Raw genomic sequence first — 25,507 nt, forward strand, 5'->3', positions numbered from 1 at the left:
TAAAGAAAAAAGAAGAGAAAAGAAAAAGAAAAAAGAAAACAGAAAAAAGAAAAAAGAAAGAGAGACCAAAAAAGAAGAAAAAAGGAAAAAGTGAAAAGCGAAAAGAAAAAAGAAGAAAAAAGGAAAAAGGAAAAAGAGGAAAAGAAAAAAGAAAGAAAAAAAGATGAAAGATAAGAAAAAAAAGAGAAAGAGAAAAGAGAAGAAAGAAAAAAGAAAAAGGAAAGAAGAAGAATGAAGAAAGAAGGAAAGGAAAGAGGAAAGGAAAGGAAAGGAAAGGAAAGGAAAGGAAAGGAAAGGAAAGGAAAGGAAAGGAAAGGAAAGGAAAGGAAAGGAAAGGAAAGGAAAGGAAAGGAAAGGAAAGGAAAGGAAAGGAAAGGAAAGGAAAGGAAAGGAAAGGAAAGGAAAGGGAAAGGAAAGGAAAGAAAGGAAAGGAAAGGAAAGGAAAGGAAAGGAAAGGAAAGGAAAGGAAAGGAAAGGAAAGGAAAGGAAAGGAAAGGAAAGGAAAGGAAAGGAAAGGAAAGGAAAGGAACTAAAAAACCAACCAACCAACCAACAACAACAAAAAAAAAAACAACCCCACAAAACCAAATCAGTGGGATTTATCTTCTGAAGGATTTATCTTTACCTACCACTGATGCTTCTGCTTGTTGTTTTTTAAAGCTATGAACTGTTGTGCCTTTGAACAGCAAATATTAAGAATGTACAGACACCAGAAACAGTCAGGTATCATCCCTTCCTCAAACACAAAGGGAATTTCAAAAACCCATCTTCAGATGGAAACTGCACTTCTTAATTTTACCCCTTGTAAAGCCCCAAAACCTAAGTTTTGATGTATTTCTAGGAGCCAGTAACAGTAAAATTACCCTTTTGAAAAAGAAAAAGAGGAAAAAAAAAAAAAAAAGAAAAAACAAAAGAAACAAAAACCAGAACAAAAAACTGTGTCCACTTAATTGTGATGGAGTTAACAGAGCTGAGCACAGAAAAACATGACTTTTGCACCACCCAGAAGGCTCAGCTCTCCTGCAGTAAGCTTGCATGGCTCAGGGTCAAAGCCTCACACAGGCATGCAGGATAAATCTTGATGCCACAGCCCCCTGTAGAATAAGATGTCTCACATTGTAATGAGCAGGAACAGCTTATCACTGAGCAGAGTGGCTGAAGCCAGTCCACCCTTCCTGCAAAAACCCTGGCTCTCCTTCCTCCATCACTCTGCACACCTTCAAATTAAGAAAAAAAAGGATGGAGAAGGAAAAAAAAAAAAAAAAAGATGGAAGGAAAAAAAAAGGATGGAAAGAAAAAAAAACCAACAAAAAGTATCACTGCTAACAGAGAGCTGGCCATAAGCTTTTAATTAAAAATAAGAATGATTTAGGGTTAGTAATTAGTCTGTGTGCACCTGAGAAGTTTCCATATTTTAATTTGTATATTACACAAGTTTTAACTTCCCTCAGTTGCAACACTGAGCATGTCTAGAAATTCAGGGTGGGCATCAGATCTGTTGTTGGCTTGCACTGCACAGGAATTCCTGTGAAAAAACCCTATTTTTTAATACTTCTACTTATGGCACCTCGCGGCAACGTTTTGTCAGTTCATTACTCTAAATAAAAACCAGTAATATTAATAATATTTGAAGCAAATTGATATATTTTATAAATATTCAGTTAGATCAGTGAATACTTTTAACAGCCATTATTTAATGTGACAAGCACATGTTCTATATGCCACTCTCACTGAAATAAACATCCACCAAACTCTTTTCATAAAATGTCAATTGATTTTGAAGAGAAAGATAATGTGGTGACCGCAGGGCCAATAAACTGAGGAAAAGGTGGCAGACATGAATAAATAGGCATTTAAGGACAGGAGATAGCCAATTATAAGAATAAATGTGACCTCATAAAATGGGTGCTGTGCTATCACATGCAGACTAGATTTTCTACTGGAAAAATTTTCTTTTTTCTTCTGGTTTGTTTTTTAACACTGTTGTGCAGCTGTCAAACTACTGCAAAGTTCATACAGAAAGAAGGTTCAATTATTTCACAATGGCAAAAATTTTGAACTGACATTGCATTCTGATCTTAATGGTCACCTTTTGCTTAGAGCTTTTTGGATGATAAGGGGTGAGATATGAAACTGATGGTATGGAAATACTAAAGCTGTTGCTGTCTGTGCAGGCTGATGGGCAATACAAGCTTAGCAGAGGCTGCCAAATTTTATTTACAGTGCTGTGAGGAGAAGAATACTCTCTTTAAGATTTAAAAAAAAAAATACATTTAATCAATCATTAAAAGCTGGAGTAGGTTAAGAAAATCCCTGGTGTTAAACTATTCTTTGACAGTTTATTTTGAAGCAGGGAACCCTCAAAAATATAACTGAATGATACTGTGATTTTAACCAGTTATCATTGTAGGAGCCAGTCTAAACCCTCCTAAAGTCAGTAGAAGAATCATAGAGTCATTAAGGTACAAATAATGCAGAAATAACCCATCTCTCAGACAAAAATAGGCAATAAAAGCTAGCATCACTGGAACAACCACCAATTGCTCCCCTCCCCATAGCATCAGAAAAGTGAAGTGACTGTAAAATTACATCAGAGCTACAACCTCAAAGTTCCCCAGTTCTTGAAGTTACAGCAATTTCTGGAATATCCATAGCCCGTGCTCTTTTGCCATTGCTTCTTTAGCCTAAATGAAATCTGATTTTCCCTGTGCACCTTTCCTGCAGCTCTACAATATTCCTAACAGCATCACACCTAGAGCAGATCACCTGAGAAATTTCTCTCTGTTACTGCTTGGTAGATCCCCATGAACAAACCCATCACAAGCCTGTAACTTCCCAAAACCATGCAAAGGGTGGGGAGTCAGCTGGAGGCTTTTCCCAGGGTCAGAATTAACCATTTTGCAAAAAAAAAAAACATCCTCCTAAGTGCCCTCAGATAATCTGATCAAAAAAACCATGGGGTTATTCCATTAAGGAGTCACCACTGTGCTTGCTGGAAGTCTTTGTGAAGAGTGTGAAGGAGCAGACATTAGAGGAAAAATAGATATTTTTTTCCATTAATAGTTGACTATTTCATGAAAAAAATAAATTGTTTTTGCTTCCCCTCGGACCAAATTTTTCTGCAAAGAAAAAATTGAACCATTTCTTGTTGCAACAACTTCACCCTCAGCAGATCTTTGCATGGGACCAAGATAGTGAAGGGTCCTTGGTTTTATTAAGGCACTACCTAAGCACTAACCCTACCCTAGAATAACCTCTGCAAACATCAGTAGCAAGCCCACAAAACTCCATTTTGGATTAGATTTCCTTGCAAGCAGTAAGTTAACAAAATACTTCTAAAGATAATTAGCTTTGGAAAGTTTGAGTTGACAATGCCTCCTTACATTTTACTGAGAGTTTATACAACTATTCCAAGCTTCAGAAATGCTGATTTTTACATCAGTTAAGGCAATCTCTTAAAAGGCATTTATCACCTGCAGCTGTTTCCATGGAGAACAAAGATGCTTTGAGGATGAAGGTGAACTTGAATGCTACCAGAAAGTGATGCAGATGAGCCTTGTGCTGGTAGAAGTTTTTGTCTTGCATTCTTAAACTGAGGACCACGAAAAAACATATCCATGGTGAAAGGGCCATGACCAGCACATGCCACACTGAAAGCAGGAGGTAAGAGTAATTTTGGAGAAGCCAATTTCCTATTAAATTGCTGTATACACACTGCTGCTGAAAAAAAAAAAAAAAAAGCCAAACCAAAAAACCAACACAAAATATAAGTAGTCCCCTTCTTTTTGTGAAGAGGTAAGCATGAAAAATTATGGCAAAAAACCCCAGCCATTGCTTCCAGAGAGAGATGTTCAAACATGACTATATATATATCACACTTCAGGGAATTGTATTTTTTAGGAGAGTTTGAGTATTTTGCATTACTCTGCTGCTTGGTCACAGCATGGGAAGGGGTGAGCAGGAGCACTGGAGCCTTCCCCCTGTCTGGATGATCCCTTGGGAAGAGGACATGGAAGCACATCCCCCTGGACCAGCTCTGCAGGTGAACATCAGCTGGCACCAGGTGGGTCTGGATTTTCAGGCCCTGAGAGATCAGAAGGGAGAAAATACACAGGTGCCAAAGCACCAGAGGTAAGTGGCAGCAGGAGCAGGGTATGGCTCCCACGAAGGAAGATTTGAGGATTCAAGGGGAATCCACCACTTCTCTGAAACTGTTTTCAGTGTGTTAATTGCCCAGAAGGTTAGAAATACACTTCTGATTTATTTTTAATTTAAATATATCTGGCCTTTGGTTCTTTTTATGCCTTTCTTTACTTGGCTGAAAAAGCCTTCAGTGCCCTGTATTTTCTTCTAGTGAAGGTACTCATATACCATAATCATATCTCTTCTTGATCTTCCTTTTGATATGCTAAACACCCTCAGCTCCCTATACATTTCCTTGGAACACATCTCCTACAGCCCTCAAATGACTTTTTGTAACTTTTCTGATCCAGTGAAATTCTCCTGCATCCTTTTTAAAGTGCAGGAAGCCAGAACTATGCGTAGCATTTTATTATCAGCATGTCTAAGAGGTAAAAATCACCTCCCCTCTCTAGTTCTGACAGAACCTGGAATGTAAGACCACACTGGCACCCTGGTGAAATATCCTTGCTAATGAATGGATTACAAAGGTAACGACATGACATAGAAGGCCTCTTAAAAGCCAGGTGGCCAGGCAAGGGAGAGACAGCAGATAGCAAGATCATTTTCTCACATGACAAAATAAAGCATAAAAGAGGAATTGGCACAATCCTAAGTGATAGGGACAGAAAAGCACCACCTGGCTACAACCCAGGCAACTTAATTATCATCATGACTTGTTGGGGAAGACAGCCTTTTAACTCCACTGTGATCCAGGTCTATGCTGCTCCAAAGGATGCCAAGGAGAGGAAACTGTGCAATTCTGCAATTAGAACTGAGCTGGACACACATCAGAAGCAGCAAGGCATGAACTGCTACAATTTGTGAGACTCCAGATCCTTTATCAGCAGAGTACAATGTTCCAGTAAAAACCAAGAAACAAATGGGAAAGGGAAATTCTGCAGAGCCCCGGCAGAAAATGAGACAGCTGGGAAAGAGAGGACTGCAGTCAAGGGGAAGTTCTTGGGAGAACCAGTGCCCAGATAATGAGAAAGAAGTAAAAGGAGAGACCCCACACAATGCTTGTGAGAGGTGGTGGGTAGCAGGGACAGACTGGAGAGCAGGGAAGCTCCCAGAGGAGCTGGAGACTGTAACTCAGCCAAGTAGGACACTGGCAATGGGGGAGTGTGAACTGGGGAAGCTGAGGAGGGCTTGGGGCAAGCTGGGAGCATCCTGCCTGGCTGCAGAGCTCAGCAGGACCTGGGGAACAGGGCTGCAGCATGTGGGAAGAGCCCTGCAGCCTGGGGTAAGGTGGTCTTGGGAGCAGACACAGGAGAGCTTCTTGAAATAATGTCAGCAGGACAGAGATGTGATGCTGTCTTGCTGAAAGGGAGATGGCTGATGCCACAAAGTCCTGCTGGTGGGTTTTGAAATGGTGGGTTTTGAAATGATGGGCTAGCATCTTCCTAAGCACAGCTCTCCACAGTAAAATTACATGTTTACTTTTGAAATTGCAGGGAGAGGGGGAAAAGAATTAAAAATGTTTGCATCAGTTTGATGATCCGATGAACATTTTGCCTGCTGACCCCAGCAGCTTCCCAAGAGCTTGCAGACAGCTCCAGGTTCTGCCTTCCAGAAATCCTCACCAACCCCAGCCTGACCACTTTTTGCACTCACTGCCAAAATCCTGACATCCAAGCAGCAATTCCTCTGCCCCTGCTCCCTTCCTCTTGGCCACTCTCACTTCATGCACATTTCACCGCCTTCCCCTGCAGGGCAGAGGCAGGGTCAGGAGAAAGAGCCATGAATATAATCCACTTCAGAATACAGATTTCAGAATTTTTTGCCACAGTAGGTGACAGCAACAACTGTCACTAAGAGCTGAAAATATACCTGGTAAGAGAAAATTGCTGAAGATTTGAGAACCAGAACTTAAACACTTTTTTTTTTTTTTTCTTTTTTTGGCTTTCTAGAAGAACAGCAGTAGCCTATGCACTAATACAAAAAGATGAAATGTGTGGAGATATTAATAAGTAAGTTTTGGCATGCCTAAAGGCCAAATTTTGAGATGCAAAATGTACATCTGGCTCCCTTTGACACCAATCAGGAAGGGAGATGGCTCAGCACCTCGCAGGATTTGCCACGGGCAGTCCTGCCAGTGGCCTGTTTAGATTTTAATTTAGGTTTTAATCATAGAATCACAGAATGGTTTGGGTTGGAAGGGACTTTAAAGCTCCTCCAGTCCCACCTGGACAATCCAGGGACCCCTCCCCCAGCCCAGGATGCTCCAAGCCCCATCCAAGGTGTCCATGAAAGCTTCCAGGGATGAGGCAACCATAATTAATGCTCCTTGACTTAATCAGCAAGGAATCATGGAAGGGTTTGGGTTGGAGGGGACCTTAAAGCTCCTCCAGTCCCACCTGGACAATCCAGGGACCCCTCCCCGAGCCCAGGGGGCTCCAAGCCCCATCCAACCTTGGGCACTGCCAGGGATGGGGCAGCCACAGCTTTTCAGGACAATCTGTTCCAGTGTCTCACCAAATAAATAAAGTCACCCTCAAATAAAGTATTTCTCCCTAATCTCCAACCTAAATCACCCCTCTTCAAGTTTTAAACCATTGCTACTTGTCCTGTCTATACACACCCATATAAAAAGCCCAACCCCAGCAGGCTGCTTTTTTTGGGTAAAACCTTGATATTACATAAAGAAATGTATATATAATGATTTACCTGTAGTTGTCATGTACAATCAACAAGCTATTGCTCACACAGGCTGCAGGATGGGTGTTTGCCTGTGTTTGCACAGGACTGCTGTGCAATGCACACGTGCACACAGTTCAAAAGACAAATTACAGCTAATTAACCATCACTTTTGAAATTCAACAATAATGTAACTTTCTAAAGCTACTTCAACACGCAGACACTCTGAAGGCACCCTGTGGAAAAAAAAAAAATCTGAAAAACCAGCACAATAAAGTACTAATTACAACTCCAGTTGTTGTCTTTTAAAACAAGATTAAATTGTTGTCTCTTAACCAATTTTGTCTTTTAAAAATTGAGGAAACTTCAAGATACACCAATTTCAACAACACAGACTTTCACACCTACCATTCAGAACCTCGTTCTTGGCAAAAATATTTTAAAAAGAAAATTGCCAGTACTTGAATATCAACCACAGCCTCCATAGTATTTCAAGAAAACAAATCTCTGAAGAAACATATTTAGTGTCCTTCACTCAATTTTATGTGGATGCTGGAGAGCCCACACACAGCTTTGCAGCACCATTTAGTTCTCTCTGATAACATTCAGTCTCCCATAGTGAGAACATATGCATTTCAGGGGAAAAAAAATGAAAAAAAGACATAAATATTCCATGTAAAAATCCCACATTAGTTGATAACTTTTGAGCAGTGTAACTCTGGGCTTTTGCTTTAATAATTCAGCAGCACAGGTTGCATACTGCATGAATATATGTGCACCCAAAAATCCATCCATGGTTTCATTACTATGAAAAAACCTAAACAGGCAAGACAGAGCAGATTAGGTGTTGAAAACCTAAATACTTAATTTTCAGTACTTTAACTGTTGTGTTTTGTAACACTGATTACGTGGTGTGCACCCCATACAAACATGCACACAAAACTGATCTGCATTTTCATGGTGATAGTCAGATTATGGGAAAATTCAGTTTGCTACAGATAAAATTAACTTTAATGAATATACTACAGACAGGGTCTTAATTTGCATCAGATGGGGAAAAAAGATAGTAGAATATATAAATACTGATGAAAATGTAGATGAAGTCGACAGTAATTTCCTGGCACAAAATAAGAGTAAGAGTCAATGTCATTTTAAAGATAAACAGGCATTTTTCATACCAATAAATAATGCCATAAATCCTGCCGTTCAGGATTGCAAATAACTTCATCTGACTAAAACTGCATGACATGGGTTTTACTTATCCTGTATGTTCACAGAAACAACTTGTTCTCTGACAGCACTCATTCTTGGCAATTTATTGCAGCTGTCAGCAGCCAATTTGTTCAGATTACTGCTATGCATAAAGGTGTAACAATCATGAGGATTTATTAGCTGATTATCGTAAAGATGACAGTCAGGTGTGCCTTCAAAAATGCAGATGATAAGAAGGTTAAATAATTACATTAAGATTAAAATCATTTCACCTTCATTGTGATCTCAGTATCACCTACATGAGCTTATTGCAGCATACATTTTTAAGAGCAACAGTCTATTGACTCAATAAAAAAAAAGAAAAAAGAAAAAAAAAAAAAAAAGTAAAAAATTATTTGCTCATAACAAAAAAAAAGTTGGATATTTAGTGTACTCAAGCTGAGAATATACACACATACAAATGTATTTCTGCTTATGAAATGAAGCAATGACTACAACATGCATGCTTGTTTGAACTCAAGAAGACTGTTCTGTTCCTGTGGCTTTAGCTGCTTTTTTCCAAAGAAAAACGAAACAAAAAATGCCCCAAACAACAAAAACAAAACCAACAAAAAAACTAAAACTGAAAAAAAACACTCCTCCAAAAAACTAATAAAAAACTTTTAAACCTCATGTCTCTGGTCTTGCAATGCTAGGTCCTGTGTTTTTTTATTTTTTGTTGTTTTGGGATTTTTTGTTTGTTTGTTTTTGGTTCTGTTTTGTTTTTTTGTTTGTTTGTTTGTTTGTTTTTGTGTTTTGGTTTGGTTTGGTTTGGTTTGTGTGGGGTTTTTTCTTTTAAAAAAGATGTCCAGAAGAATGTCAGAATTTAATCTCCTGCACGATGAAGCTTGGGTGTGGTTAACCCCACTGTGTCCTCAGGTATATCTGCATTTGATGGAAAACGTGTTTTCCTGGAAGCTTTTCTGCAATGTCATTTTTCAGGCTTTTGAAATCCTAAAAGGAACACTGGAATGGTTGTAGGATTTCATATTCCTGGAGTATTCTAAGACACACCTTCACAAGGTGCTACATCCTTTAAACCTTCATGGAGCATGAAGCAGAACCAAAACTCAAATTTAACTTTATTAATACAGAATGCTCACAGATAAGAATGGAAACTCATCATGCAGCATCTCATTTCAGGAACCACCCTGCTGAGCATGCCTGGGCACCAGGATGCAGATGGAACTCCACACAGAGTTCTGTGACAGATACATCTTTCTCCTCTGAGTCAAGAGGGTTGGACTTGATGATCTCTGAGGTCCCTTCCAACCCAGCTAATTCTATGATTCTATGATTCTATGATAAGATGCCCTGATGTCACTTTCAGCCTCTAAATACCTTCCTCCTTCTTACAAGCCACCCCTTCCACCTCCATCCTCCTCACATGTGCCATCACCACCACCTTGTCACATCCCCAGCTTCATCCTGGTCCTTGCCCACCCCAGACTAACGTGCATGATGATGCACACAGGCCCCCACACCTGACTTCATCCCTCATCCCCATTTCACATTTCTTTTCTTTCACTGAGCCCCAGGGTGCCCCCAGAAGCTGTGGCTGCCCCATCCCTGGCAGTGCCCAAGGTTGGATGGGGCTTGGAGCCCCCTGGGCTGGGGGAGGGGTCCCTGGATTGTCCAGGTGGGACTGGAGGAGCTTTAAGGTCCCCTCCAACCCAAACCCTTCCAGGATTCCTTGCTGATTAAGTCAAGGAGCATTAATTATGGTTGCCTCATCCCTGGAAGCTTTCATGGACACCTGGGATGGGGCTTGGAGCATCCTGGGCTGGGGGAGAGGTCCCTGACCATGGCAGGGGGGGTTGGGAATGGGTGGTATTTGAGGCTGCTTCCATCTAAATAATGTGGGATTCTGCTTTCTATGGAGAGCAGCTGAGACCCAGTACCATTTCTGGATGAGTTACACCATTCTGTTTTGGAATTAAACTTGGAAGTTACAGAGCTCAATACAAGTAAAAAGACTTCAAATAAAGGGTGTTCCTGTGCTGTTTTCAAACCTGGAGTTTTTCCCTTCAGCCTTTTACCTGCTGACCCTGTTCTCCCAAAGCTCAATAATGTCCAATTTGCACAGGACATTCTGCTGGAAGTCACATATGCTCTGAATGTGGAGGACACAAAAAACTCAACACTGCAGATGAGAGGTGAGAACTGCCCCTGAAACAACCTTTTTTCTCCTTTTTTCTCAGCTTGGTCTGCTGTTTCCTTCTCAGCTTAGTCTGATTTTTCCCTCAGTCACTGGGATGTCTTCATACAAGCGTGGCTTCTCCCTTTGGCCAGGAAGGATATCTTCAAGAAATAATTGCTTTCATTTCTATTTAACAACAATATTCCTATATAACTTAACAGCTGCTGCTTTGCATACTACTCAAGAAAGCAGGAGGATCACAGGAAGATGAAGGAGATCACTCTCCATCACTGAGCCATGCTATGACAATTCCAAGTCTTTTTTTTTTTTTTTTCTTCCTTCCCACAGCCTCAATATCACCTTTCCTGGAACCTGGATCAAAATATACAATTTATTAAGTGTGCCTGGAGAGCCACAAAGCCTTAGTTGTGGCACGTGACTCAGCTTTACAAAATTAATATATATTTAGTGTAACACACACACACAGAACAAGTCTGTAGTGCCTTTCACAGTCATTTCCAAGTGTTTCCAGTTTTTAGAGGCAGCCTCAAAAACAGAAACTGGGAAAGAGAGGTCAGACTGAAGTGGAGCTGCCAGGTGTTATTCATCCACAGTGGCTGCCAAAGAGTATCAGGATAGGGGAATATTAGGACCTGGTTTTGCATTCAGACTGAGTTCAGACAAAATGAGAAAGTTTCTTCCCTGGAAATCTTCATGGAGAGGAATTTGTTTGCAGGTTGCATTATCCAGAGATAAGGTGCCAGCAGAAGGTGAAATGAGAAAGTACCTGAAAGGACAAACTGAAGAGGGATCATAACAGCTGAGGGGCCACAAAAATCAAGAGCAGCAAGGTTTTGGGAAAAATGCCATCAGTTTTGGGAAAATCAACTGTGTACCGCAGAAGCACTACAGATCAATTTTGCCCAAGAAGCATCTTTTTTTGCTCCGTACACAATGACACAGAAAAAACCCCCAGAATTAGGTTCTCCCACTGACAAAGCTAAAGCCTTTGAGCATTCTTCTTAATGAGTTTTTTCATCCTTTCAAATCTCCTCTAAAATATAGGAATAATTTATTACTTGCATAACAGCATGCAATTATTGAAAAGAAAGATGCACACTGAAAGCACAAAACTCTTTTAGGTACTTGAAAAACTTCCTAAGCATCTCCTGTGATAGCAGTTACAAATTTTCATTCTCTGTTTTCTCTGTCACATTCTTATTTAAGTTTCATGAGCCTTGGAGCAAAAATGGTGCCTTTTATTTTAGGCAATGCTCTTAAAAACCTTCATACTGGCAATGTAACATAAGTGATTCTTTGGTAACAGCGTTCTGAAAAATCCCATGTGAAAACTCCCAGTCTCACCATGTTTTGGATAAGAAGGTTGAAATTAAGCAGAAAATAGGAATAATTTTTCCCTATGTGTGTTGACATGGGATGAAATTATCATGTTACTTCAGACATAGTTAACATGTGCACTGTCTGAAATTTTAAAAAAAAGGGAAATAGTGCAATGTAAACTTCAAATATAAGCATATCACCCCCTCCACAGGGTTTCATCAGATTAAAAAATTCTTACTGGGCATAGTTTTGAGAAGTGGTTTTTTTGTGTGTTAAGACTCTTGCATGGCACAGACTGCATCAATTCTGAGTTTCCACGATTGAGGGCAGGAAATAAACAGAGAATATTATCTGCCTGATGTATTTTGGAAAAGAAAGCCATTACCCTAACTGGAAGGAGAGGAAGGAAAAGGTCAGAACAAACATAAACACATTGGCAACAGAAGTATATTGCTTGGTCTGTGTGGGAATTCCATTCCTGGTTTTAGCTATCAAGAAAAAACAAATTCTGCTAGCTAATAGTATCAATGTCCTAATAAAAACACCTGCATCCAACAAGCTACAAATAACCAAAATATACACAATTAATAATAACTACTATAATTATTAAGCTATAAATATCAACTAACATATGATGTAAAAGATGATGTAAAAGACCTACTTTGCATATGTATAAGCACAAGACAGTTTTTCCCCCTATTAGCTAATAGTTAATGCCATTGTTAAAAAACATTAGTAACATTCTTCCTACAAAGGTTCACTTTTACTGAAAATTAATTAGGTGAATGATCTTATCTCTTTGTCCCAAAAGCTGTGTATAGCTCTGCAAGATTCTCCTTTCATCTACCAAGCAGATTAAAAAACAAGTAATTTTCATGTTATGTGCATATTAGAGGTCATAAATGTTATTTCTCCTCCAAGCTGGACGTTGCCATATGGAACCTCCTGCATCTTGATTACTGCTCAAAATGTGGGATTATTACTTTGGAAAACTGAATTCTATCAATTGGTAAAAGCTGCCACCTACTGGTCAATAAAAATTATTTTGAGCCATAGAAGTCAAGAATTACATCAGTGCAGCAAACTCCACTCATACTTTGAAAAACATTCTCCCTCAGCTTTAGAAAAAAAGGAAAAAAAAAAAAAAAAAGGCAAAACAAATGGTCATAAGGAAGAGTTTCAGCAGCAAGGCTCATTTTAATCATCTGCTCCCACCCCCAGGGAACAAGAAGGCTGTAATTGCACAAACCTGCCAATAAAATCATCCTTTTTGCCAGCATCTTTGTCCCACACGGTAATATCAATAATTCCACCTCGTTCTTCATAGAGATGAAAGTCAAACTGCTCCCTCCACTGAGGATTCAAAGTTTTTGGCACAATCTGAAAGGAGAGCAGAAAGAAAGTCATTTTGTATTGTGCCTTGATTTGTAAATTTGATGTTTAGAGTCTGTTTAATAAGTGCTTTTTTTCCCATTTTTTTTTTTTTTCTGTTTTTATTTAACTATCTTAGGCAGGGAGAATTAAAAAATAGTAATTGGCCAAGACTACTGGTCAGTTCTCTGATGCCTGACACATCAGCAACCTCCAAAATCCTGCAACCTGTCACCTTCAAAAGCCTCCTGAACAAAGGGTTCACTCTGGGAATGGGTCCATTTTTCTGTAGAATAATTATGGCCTCTCTTGAGTGAAAGATAGCTGTGAAGTTAAGTGTCTGAGCCTAAAGGAAAACAAAGCACCTGGAATAAGAAGTTGATGATGACTGTAAGCTAAAAAGAAACCATTTAAGCAGATCCTTTTCCCCCAGCTGCAGTAATAATGGGAGAAAGATGATACTGCAGTTTACTTTTTATGGAATTATACTCTTTTTTTTTTTTTTTTTTTTTTTTTTTTTGTATTATTTCAAAAGTGTGTTTTACTTCCTTTCCTTTGCCACTCAGATGAAAGTAGCTTTCTCAATCATTTTCAGTCTAACAAAAGAAGTAACTTCAATGGATTTCAGCCCATCTACTTCTGACCACACTCTTCAGAGCAGAAAGCTTGCAGATTTTTGCACCACAGACCAAAAGCAGCAGTCACAGTGGTGACATCTGTCCTGATCAAGAATGGAAACTGCCTAATACCTTCCCTGTGAAGCAATCACTACTTTCTACACCCACCAGTCCCTCTGGTTTGAAAAAAAAAAAAAAAAAAAAAAGGAAAAATCAGAGAGGATTAAAGTCCAGAAATGCTGTGAAAAATTTAAAAAGTCACAAAAGCATGGAATTTGATTTGAAACTTTGCTGTAAGGATACAATGAGAGAAGTGAGAATACAAGCACGGCATGGTGGGAGGGTGAGACCATGCAAAAAATCCAAGAAAAAGCCAGAAAGGCACAAAGATGCTTGCCAGAAACTCTCCACATTGCTGCCCTGCCATCAGTGACTGGTAAAAGGACATAAAAGCCAACACACCCTGGAAAGAAAAGCCAGGTGTGCCTCCTCCCTGCCACCCCACCCTGTTTGGTGTTATGTTTATCCCCATTTAGGATTTTTTTTTAATAATAAAACATAAAAACACAGTGGGTGCAATGATTTTTGTCTGTTTTAATGAAATAAAAAGAACCACTTAAACAAGGCTCTGGTGCCCTGACAGATAACTAGTACAACCATAAATCTCCATCACCATTTTAAGTAGTCAAGTAGGCAAAAGAACCAAAAAACCAACCAACCAACCAATCAAACAAACAAAAAAAAAACCAAAAACCAACCCCCCCCAAAAAAAAACTAAAAAAAAACCCCACTCCAAACCCCCCAAAACACGCAAAATAAAAATAAAAAACAAAAATAAAAAAACCAAAACCAGACAAAACCTCCTCCCCCCCCCCAAAAAAAACCACAAACAGGGACAAAAAATTTCCATTAAAATTGGATAAAATTACCTTGCTCTTGTACTTCTGGTGCCCCAACCTGAACTTCACATAAGGGTCACTCAGTCCATTGGCATCCATTGCCTTGAGCTCACGACCTTCTATCAAGGTGATGCTCACTATTCCTCTCCACAGCTGGGATTTTCTGTGCTGGTCTGAGAGACGTAAGCTCTGGGTCTGAAACTTTAGGGAAGGAAGGACAGAGATGCAGTCAGAGCAGCTCCAAAGTTTCCCCCTGCATTTAGTAAACGTGCAGTTTTCTCTAGATGCCAAACAACCACCTTGAGCCACTCTGGAGTTATTGGAGAGTATTTATGTGAAATGCATTACAAAAAATGACCTGGAAACAAATGGTCAGGGGATGCCATATGCTGCTCTGGCAGCAGCAAGCAGGACAAATGCTACTTAAGTAAATGTTGAGGAAAAAAAGCAAAAAAAAAGTAGTTTTTCCTACTTCACTTCCTCCTCTGCTGACAGAACTAAGATATATATGCTAATAAATGCTACTAAGTCTCTTATACCATTAGCATAGGACTGAGTGAAGGTGAACAAACACTAAAATAAACATAAAAACACAGAGAAAAAAAATGAAACTTCCATTAAAATGGAAACTTCCATTAAACACAAACACAACAGTAGGGAAAATAATTCAGTAAACTCCTATGCACATGACAGCTGCCCTGGCCTCTTAAGTGATGTGGTACTCTCAGAATCAGCAAGGAAAACAGAATTAAATGCCAACAAACACATTATTTGCCATGGCCTTGGTCAGTGTGCTCCAGTGGGGTTAAACCTGCAGATCAGCTCCAGCCTGGCTTGAGCTATGGGGTACAGGGTCCTGCCCAGTGGCTCCAAAACTGGGAAAAATTCTTGGCACCCCTCAGGTAGGCAAATCCGTGTCAGGAGAGAGGTTGCCAAAGGCCCTCCCATTTTATTCTGGATTTTTTGTTAATCCCAGGTTACCCTCATCCGTATCAGGACACCAGGCACCTACATGATGTTTAAACTCACAAATAATTAATTTAAGGGAAACAAAGAAAGCAAATCTGCCTGTCTACAGAGCTGCACTGGTATCAAATACATTGACTCTATTTATGGTGCATTTTAATTTCAGCAACACAAGCTTCATGGGCTCAGAAACCTCCACGCATGGCCAGATGTATGGTTGGCTCCATCACACCTACATCATCTCTGTTAGAGGGGTTTTCAGTGGAATTTTGATTCTTGCAGGAGTTTCACCCAGAGAACACTACAGAAAGCTCACTGGAGTATAATCCTTGGATTATATCTGCAGTCACCAGGCTCCAGAGAGCATTCTAGACATGAGGTCTGGGGGCACTGGGCTTGGAACAGACAAAATCATGCTGCCAGCAGTGTTTCAGAAATTATATTGGAAAGTATTTCAGTTTCCTTGTGTTCATTCCAAGCAGCACGGTGACACAAAATATTTCACACTATTAATCAAAGATTCCTCTTCCTGAACTGAAGAATTTGACTGAGAACCTTCCCACAGCTTTCTGCTCTCTGAAGGCAAACCAGGAGCTGTGGAATAACCCTTAATTAGCCTGTGACAGAAGCAGCAGGGACATACCAAAAAGCAGAAACCCCACAAAAATTAGGGCACGAGTGGGAAACTGGCTTGCCAGAAGAGATTTAATTTACTACATGAGAACACCAATAAACTTGATAAATTTTTCCTCAGCACAAATACCTTTTCACTGGGAGTACACAGAGTTGTCTTGTGAAGAAATGGTATTTTTTTTTTCTTTTTTACTTCTTCATTTTTTTTTCTTTTTTACTTCTTCATATTTTTTTTTCTTTTTTACTTCTTCATGTTTCTTAGAAGGTTTGGAGCAAATGAAAGACTGAACAGTAAACTGTAACTGCCCTGAACATAATGTGATGAGAGATACAGAGAGGAGACAAATGATGTTGGGGAAGATTATTTATATTGGCATAAAAGCTGTGGTTAGTTGAGACAGACAAAATCAGACTTAATTTGGCAAAGAATATATGACTATGGGGTTTGTGTTGGTTTGTTTTGGTTTTTTTTTTAATTGAGGGGGTATCCAAATGACTTTCCAGATCCTACCATGGAAAATAAACACAATAGGTAATATAATAATAATAATACAAAAATAACATATAAAAGCAAGTAGAAGCTCTCTACTTCACTACTTACAAATGAGACAGTGAATCATTTAGAGAGCATGGTTGGTATAAAATCTGCATTTTCAATGTCTCTTACAATAATTGCTGCATTAGAGCAGCTGCCACCCTGTCAAACATGATGATTTTTTTCAGGACCAGTAGGGAGTTTCATCACTTTGGCATAATTTCCAGACAAGGTTTCCAGGCATGACCCAAACGACCACTTGCAGAGTGTGCATTGAGAGGTGGGTCAGACAGGAGTTAAGAGGGATCAGGCAGAAACCCTGTGAACAGGAATGTTCTGCTGGGGGAAAGTTTTGGGGAATGTTTTGATGGGGAAAGGCCTTCTGAGCCAGAGCCAGATCTCAGGGTCTGAGGCTGCCAAGCACCTTCCAGAGCCCAGGGGCATGAGGGATGATGCTGAAGCAGCAGAGCCTTCATCTCAGCCTGCTGGCAGTCAGGATGCTGCTCAAAATCCTAGAATCAGAGAATTTTTTCAGGTTGGGAAAGGCCCCATTTTGTTCAACCCCATCCCTACTCTGCAGAGTTCTCCCCTAAACCACATCCCCCAACACCACACCTGAATGCCCCATGGACACATCCAGGGATGGTGACTCCACCACCTCCCTGGGCAGCCTATTCCAGGGTCTGACCACTTGCTGTGAACTATTTTTTTCCTTGAAGTCCAGTCCAAACCTACCCCATTCCATATGGAAGCCATTCCCTCTTCTTCTGTCACCAACTACCTGTGAGAAGAGACCAGCAACAACCTCTCCACAATGTCCTTTCAGGGAGTTTTAGAGGTCTCCCCACAGCCTCCTCTTCCTCAAACCAAACATTCCCAGCCCCCTCAATCATTTTCCATAGATTTATTCTCCAGGATTCACCAGCTTCACTGCCCTCATCTCCACTTGCTCCAACCAAGGGATGGCTGTGGCTGTTTCTTCCCCAGGTGGGGAAGCTGGACCACAGTGATGCTCTTTTCTCCATGAAAGAGCAAAAAGGAGACACACTGAAAAATTCAGGGTACAGGTGGCTGGAACTAAAGCTCTTGAGATATCCTGGACACCAAAAGCATGGGATATTTGGTCCCTCCAGCAAGAATCTGGTGTTTTCCTAATTTCCAAGTGAGACTGAACAGCACCTGAGCAGACACCTAACACACACTTTCCTCCCAGTTGAAGTCATCTTTATCCTCAGAAATTCCAGTGTAACTAAAGGGGTATCATTTCATATGGTGTTTCTTGTAGGAAGTAAAATAAACAAATAAAAAAGTTTAGGTTTCAAGTCAAATTTGACAAAAGGACAGCAGATGAAAAAAAGGGAAAATAATATTGATTTCATGTTTTATAATTCTTTGTGAAGTCAATTTCACATTGTGAGGCAGGTGCATCATTTGTAGGAACCATTTTAGGTATCTAAGCAACATCTGTAATAGTAACAGAAATAGTTACCAAGTCAGAAGGGAGACTGGGAGTAAAACCAGGAAATGAGCACAGATCCTTTCAAGTTTCTCCAATGAAGGAATATTTCTCAATACTAACTCTTAGATAACTTATTTCCCTCAGAAAACAGATAAGTCACTTTGCCCTCTGGCTTCAGTCTTCTGCCACAAACAGACAAAAACCATGAAGAAATTGCACAGGTTCTAATTTCTCTGGGAATAGGTGGAAAGTTACAAATTTTGTGATGTTCTGTGTGAAACTGGTCACACTGTCTGTGGAAAGGCACAGCTGGGGAAAAAAACCCAAAAAACAACAAACCAAAGTCAGGATCTCAGGCTGCAAGTAATCACCATTAACATGGAATCAGTAATCATATTTCTGTGCATTTATAAGCAGACATGGAGATTGGTACCTGCCATGCTCTAAACCAAGAACTCAGCAGGGAGGGGGAAGAGAGGGAGGGAGGGAAAAATGAAGTTTCAGCCTGCATCCTGTGAAGCTGTCCCTATTTTCCAAAATGGGAATTAAAATCAGACTCCTGAAAGGGGATCTCTCATCTCAAAGCTGCCTGCAACGGAAAACCCCACACCTTTTCATATCCATACACTGCTTTAATGCTTCTGCTATAAATATAAAGCAAAACCAGCATTTTCTTACAGGATAAAATGGGATTCTGTGTTCCACCTCTTCTAACAGGGCTAGTGGAGGGGCTTATGGATGCTCTAAGTACTGTGTCCTCAAGGAGATATGATTAATATAGTTATCCAAATACAATGGTTTAGCTTCAAGATAACCTTATAACATGGCTAAATATTCTGTATATGGTAACATACTAGTGGTTAATGTTGCAGGGTCCCAAACCAGGTAGGTTTAGCCAGCACCTAGGCACTGTGTTCACATTCATCAAGAACATGTTTTTGATGAGTGTGTTAATTGCCACGACTTCACTGTCACCTTCCCCAAAGGAAGAAAAGCCTTAGTGAGTACTCCTAAAAATCCCCATAGTATTTAACTTGTATTTATTAGTATTTAACTTATCTACATGACCATGAAACTCCAGCCCATAATGAGCTGGAGAAATCCCAAAATGTGGACCCTTCCCTCTGGACCTCACCCTGTCTGGGCCACTGGTCCTGCTGTTCAAGAGTAATTTAACAATAGACAGAAGCAGTGCCTGCCACCAAACTGTTTGGATTTAGTTTTTGTGGGTTGTTTTTTTTTTTAAGTTTTAAAAAGCAAATAAAACACTCCAGCTACGTGTGGTGCAGTGGCACCTCTACCCAAAGGATTACTTTGGTGTGGAGCTTCTAAATAAAAGACCAATCAAGAAAATGATGAAAGAAAGCAGGAAGAATGGTACTCTTCAAAGCTGAACAGAGCACAGATGTACAAATAAGGCTGAGTTAACCAAAGACATAATTTTTAACCCATTCTGCAAACCCAAGCGAACAGAATTCTTCTCCCTGAATTTCCAGGGTGCTTCCATGGCTTGGATATAAGATTTAAAATAAAGACTGAGAATATCAGTAGGTCCAGCTGCTATTTCTACATACCTTGTCCACACAGTGGGGAAAAAAAACCCAAAAAACCCCAAAAAACCAAAACAAAAACAAAAAACAAAAAAAAACCCCAAACAAAACAAAACCAAAACCAAAAACAAAAAAACACACACACACACAAAAAAAAACAAACAAGAAACAGTCATATTAAAAAAGGGACATACAAGGAAGTGTCATATGTATTCACAATGCTTTTCCCCAGTTAGAAATTATACAGGAGTTATAACACCTTCAATTAAAACACTCATCAACATGCAGACATTGAACTACAAAATTGCCTTCAGTGGGGTCATGGAAATCCCTTTAATGTTTCCTTGTTGAGACTCAGCAACTTTTATAAATGGACTACTACTCATAATTACTGCAATATGACAGGACCTTTACCACCTTAAATTATCAACTGTATGTTACATTTTAGGGCATTTTAATTCTATCCAGGGCTAATCTAAATGCCTGCAGCCAAGAAATTCACACTGCTCTATTCCCTATGTGTTTTCAGCATGACTGCCATGTCAAATCTGGTTCAGGATGGTCACTAACAACAAAAAACTGATTTTGCTGTAGTAGCAGTCCCATGGTGAGCCCAAAATCCCACTCTCAAACACTACTCTGCTGTTTTGATTGGTCACCACATCAGCTGTCATCATGCATATGCAAGTAATGAAAATATAAGTTTCAGCAAATATTTGCATAATTTTTATAACCAGATGTCTAACAGACAGGTGTATCTGCTCTGACATTTTTTTTACTCTTACTCCATTATTTAGTAGCTTTCCATCAAGCACTATTTAGAGCTGACAAACTGACATCTATAACTCCACGACTTACAGAAGCAAATATTTTCCCAGTTTTAAAAGATTCTTCTCAAAAACACAAATCCAGTAATTCTGCCTTCTTTTCTGAAATTCCACAGAGTTTTGGTTGAAAGGTTCTGCTTGAAACATTGAACAGATTGCAATAAGATTGCATTTCTTCACTTAAGAAATTATCACACAACTCTGTGCTTCTGCTTCTCTTTGCAACCAGTAGACTGTGATTTGCTATTTCCAATTTTATCTTCTTATCAAGAGTCAACTTATTCCAGTAGAACAGCATTTGATCCCACTAAAGAACAGTAAAAACAGGCTTCAAACAGCTCCTGATAACAAAAAAGTTAAGTAATTAATAAATAATTATGAATCACATAAATAAGCTACTTTGGATTGGGCATAAAAGCAGAAGTTACCAAGGTCAACACTTCAGTTACTGCAGCAAAAAACCACAGGTATTTTAGAAAAGCTTCCAAAATAATAATAATAAAAATTCATTAGTTAGCAGCTGAAAGCTTCATATTGTGCAATTTATTTTTGTATAAAATCTTCATAAATTATATTTTTCCTTTAAAAAGCATACACAAAAATTTCTAAGGCTGAATTACAGCAAAAGTAGTAATCTAGATGCAAACTAAAAACCACTGTAATCCTCTTGCTTTAGGTAGTAAAAGCACTCTTTTATCACTAAGTAATCAGAAGTGCTTCTCAGTTATGACTTTGTGATGATAAAATAATTTGACTCTTAATTTATACATAACCTGTTCCAACCCAGACAAATTTATTTCCAATTCTGGAAAGAATGCACATTTGGTTCCAGCTGATCAAAGTCACACAGGAACAGCTCATCACAAATTACTGGTACAAATTGGGAGTATTATATTGATAAATATAGGCATATATTTATATATAGGCACATATTCATAAATTTTAGGGCATTCTAGACCTCCAAGTTCTAAACTTATCACAGATAAAATGAAGCAGAAGAGAATGAGTAAGAGAAGGGCAGGTGACATCTCACCCCCAGCTTTCCCTGCAATACTGTGACTTGGTAGGATGTGGCAGATAATTATTGAATACAATTTCCCTTCCCATATTTGGCTAAAGATGCCAAACCACCTGATCCTTTGTTTGGCCCTAAAGCATTCAAAAGGATTTTCTGGAGTTTTATTTTTAATGAAGAAAATTTATCATGAGATCTGATTGCTTTTTAAATCAATTTAAAGGCCAATTCTCCCATGAAGATGGAAAGGGCAACAGCAGACCCTGATATGGATTATTTGAGGACCCCAAAAGTTTTCTCTCAATTAAGTATATATATTCAATCACATATATGTTTAAACACATAAATATTTATATGAGACAGTTTTTACAGACTCTCTCTAAAATGTGTATGTTTATTGTGCCCAAACCACTGTGATGGAAAATATCCATTGGTGTTTTGGGGAGAGGTGAGCTAATTTGCACTACAGGAGATACTACTGGGCACTGGGGAAAAAACAGACTTTAATGGAAATGGTAGCTGAGCACCTGAACCAACCCCCTAGGGAGGTTGTAAAATTTCCATTTCTGCAGATTGTTAAGGACAGATTAAACAAAAATTTGTCAAACACAGCTCAGCTGCCACTGCTCTCACTGAAGAGAACCTCTCAGGCTGTTACTCCTATTTTCTGTCAGACATTCCTGTTACCTTCCCAAGTTCCTTGTCTCATTTTTTTTTGTTTTTTTATTGATTTTTTTTTCTCCATCTTTCCCACTCAGCACAGCAATGGAAAGATTTCTACAGCAACTCCTGAGTGCAAAACTCTTCAAGCAGACAGCACCCAACCTGCACCCACTACCTGGCCCTTTTCTGAATTAACCTCCTGGTATCATACAGCAACAGAAGAAACAGGTGATTTTTCACAAAATATTTGCTGGTATGTTCAAATTGTTATCAGAATAGTTTGCCTGCTCTAAATAAAAATGAGATGCTCTTTTGAGAGAGAGCATACAAAGAATGGATTCTCCTTAAGATAATGTAAATATTTAATTTTCAGATGCAGGTAGGAATTACTTGACAACTTGAAAAAACAAAAAATACCATCTGTGTTTAGTGTTTATCTAAAAGCAACTCTCCTGGGGGAGTAACATCTCCAAGGACAACCCTTCCTAGCAGGAGGCAACAACCATATTATACCTGGCATTTTGCTACAAAAGCATGTTTGAGAGGAAGAGGAAGAAGAAGAGGAAGAGGAAGAGGAAGAGGAAGAGGAAGAGGAAGAGGGAAAGGGAAAGGGAAAGGGAAAGGGAAAGGGAAAAGGAAAAGGGAAGTAGAAGGAGAAGGAGAAAAAGAGAAGAAAGAAAAAGAGAAAGAAAAAGAAAAAGAGAAAGAAAAAGAGAAAGAGAAAGAAAGAGAAAGGAAAGAGAAAGAGAAAGAGAAAGAGAAAGAGAAAGAGAAAGAGAAAGAGATAAAGAGAAAGAAAGAGAAAAAGAGAAAGAAAAAGAGAAAGAAAGAGAGAAAGAAAGATGGAGAAAAAGAGAAGAAAGAGAAAGAGAAAGAGAAAGAGAAAGAGAAAGAGAAAGAAAGAGAGAAAGAGAGAAAGAGAGAAAGAGAGAAAAAGAGAGAGGAGGCTCTCCAGGAGACTCCTTTGCCTGAAGAGAGGAGGTTTGACTTTCCCTTTCACAGAATGTAAAAATGCTCTGACTTTTTTCATTTTTCACAGAGTTGGAAAAGGCCTCCAAGATGACTGTGTCCAATTGTCAATCCAGAAAGAAAAAAACCCACACAAAATTAATAAAAAATACCCCACCATCCCACTACAGCATGTCCTGCAGTGCCTCATCTACATTTTTTTTAACACCTGCAACACCACCTCCCTGGGCAGCCCCTTCCAGAGCCTGACTGCTCTCTCAGTAAGGAAATTTTTCCTAATATCTAGTTGAAAGCTCCCCTTTGGGCCATTTCTTCTGGTCCTAGACTCAGTGAAAGATTGAGCATTCCTCTGATCTAGACAGATCAGGGAGTGAGCTAACTCCCATTAGTTTTGGTCAAGATTATGTCTGGAATAAAGGGAAAATCATAGGAAAAAAGTTAAAAAAATAATAATAAAAAATAATAAATTTAAAACAGTGGCTTACACACAAAACTGATAAAAAACACAGCTGCACTGACCAGGGGTTTTCAAGAAACTTTAACTTCATTTTTAGGGTGCGTAAGGGGAGCAATGTTTGAGGCAGAGTCTCAGAATTTGGGAAAAAACCTGTAATTTCCATAATACTGTAACAGAAATCAGTTAGCAGCTTTTTCACAGGTACTGTAGAGGCCCAGGGAACTGTGTGGCAGCAATGCAGCCCACAGAAACAACCCCTGCACTGCTGCATCTGCAACCTGTGCATGTTACAGAAAAAGTAGGTTTCAAGTTCATAAATTTTAACATGTAATATATACTGTCATAGTCCATAAAATCATATGAGTTTACTGGAAGTGCCATTTTAAAGACTCTAGAGAGATAGAAGGGTGGGCCTAGGAAATTTATAATGGTCTCTCTGAAAAATTTTAGTGTTCTTGTTTTTTGTCAGCTCTCAGGAGCGTAAGACAAGGAAAGATCTCAATTAGGACTCTTTTTTCCTGTTGCCTAATAGTATTAAGCACTTACATATTGGCATTCTTTCTAAATCTTCAAATGATTTTTATTTCATGCTGAACATCCTGCACCCCAGAGAGCAGCATTTTTTAAAATGAATTATTTGCAGAAAATTTTTTTTTTTTCCTGGTGGTAGACCAAAACTTTGGAAATCTGGACCAGCCCAAGTAGGTGGATGATTTCCTTTGGTTTAGCTGGAATACTTCTGTACACATGATGTTGTATGTGCATTACACCTGTATATAAAAGTATTACTCCATCTAAGAAAAATGTAGAAAAGAATTGCAATATTTAAATTAACACACTTGCTATTTCCCATATCTTTTGATAAGGCAACCCCTGAAATGTTATCTGGTGAATGTAACAGAGAAGGGATAAATAATTCACTCTGGAGAATTCCCAGCTATCAGGTGGTGCCATTCACTCAGGATCATCACACTCACAGTTATGGGGAAGTTCTCACCAAAACAGCTGCACAAATTCTCACCCAGCACACTCAGCACATCAGGAGTTAACACAGGATGCAAAACATCTGTGACCATGCACAACCCAAACATTATGAGCCCTGCTCTTTTTTTAAAAAAAAAAGTTAAAAATTACCCATGCAAATACTTGTCAGTGAGCACTATATTCATCAGTCTTTATTAATAAGCTCCTATGTAAATTTGTGCATCAGTATGCTAGAAAAGTAAACTGCTTTACAAAATAAGTTAAAATAAAGTTATTTTTCTTATTTCATCACCTTTACATGATGCTATCTCAGAAACCCCACAGATCCACCAAACCAGCTCAAGAGTTCATGAAATTTTAATGCTATTTGCAACTCTGCAAATAACAAGAAGGCTTAAAACCTGAAAGCAGCATGGGAGCATGAACCAGGAGTGGCCAGAAAACTGCTGAGAAACTATACACAATTCTTTAATTTTCTGGAGGCACACACACAGAGGAAAAAGTTAAAAAGTAATTATTCTGCTACAGTCAAACTCATGTTCTTTTTCTAGTGAAAAAGAGTAGACACTGCTTCTTTTTTTAAAAAAAATAATAATTCAGGTACTGAATTTTCCTGAAGAGGCACCTGAAGAGCTGTATAAAGAGGAGACAGAGAAGGGCTCCTTAATCTCCCTGCTCCTGGAAAACCTGGATGTGACTGCCCTCTTGTCCAGCAATCAGGGAAATTCCTCTTTGAGAAATATCACTCTGAAAACTTCCACACAAAAAAATTTGTAACCAGTAAATGCAAAGTCAGCAAAGGCAAAGTAAAAGTAAAATGAAAGAAATCACCATTTGGCATGACTTTTTTTTTTTTTTTTCCTTTTTTTTTTTTTTTAACAAGCTCTGAGACAATTGTTCATCAATGTGATATTTAAAAGATTTTTTGAAAAGGAACCAGGAGATGTTTACTACTTACATGCACTGCTAGATGACTTCAAGATAGGCTACAGTGCTATAACAGAGTTGAGG

The 25,507-nt window shown here is 39.0% G+C and overlaps 1 protein-coding gene across 1 annotated transcript in view; it reads right to left on the minus strand.

Annotated features, from left to right (window-relative positions):
* Window positions 1-25,507, minus strand: part of MCTP1 (multiple C2 and transmembrane domain containing 1) — a 288,956-nt gene that overhangs the window by 119,664 nt on the left and 143,785 nt on the right. Inside the window, 2 exon segments of the mRNA XM_071729851.1 lie at window positions 12,801-12,931; window positions 14,469-14,639. Of these exon segments, the coding sequence (XP_071585952.1) occupies window positions 12,801-12,931; window positions 14,469-14,639 (302 nt within the window).

The sequence above is a fragment of the Heliangelus exortis genome, chromosome Z (genome assembly GCF_036169615.1).
Source record: "Heliangelus exortis chromosome Z, bHelExo1.hap1, whole genome shotgun sequence".
Taxonomy (NCBI): domain Eukaryota; kingdom Metazoa; phylum Chordata; class Aves; order Apodiformes; family Trochilidae; genus Heliangelus; species Heliangelus exortis.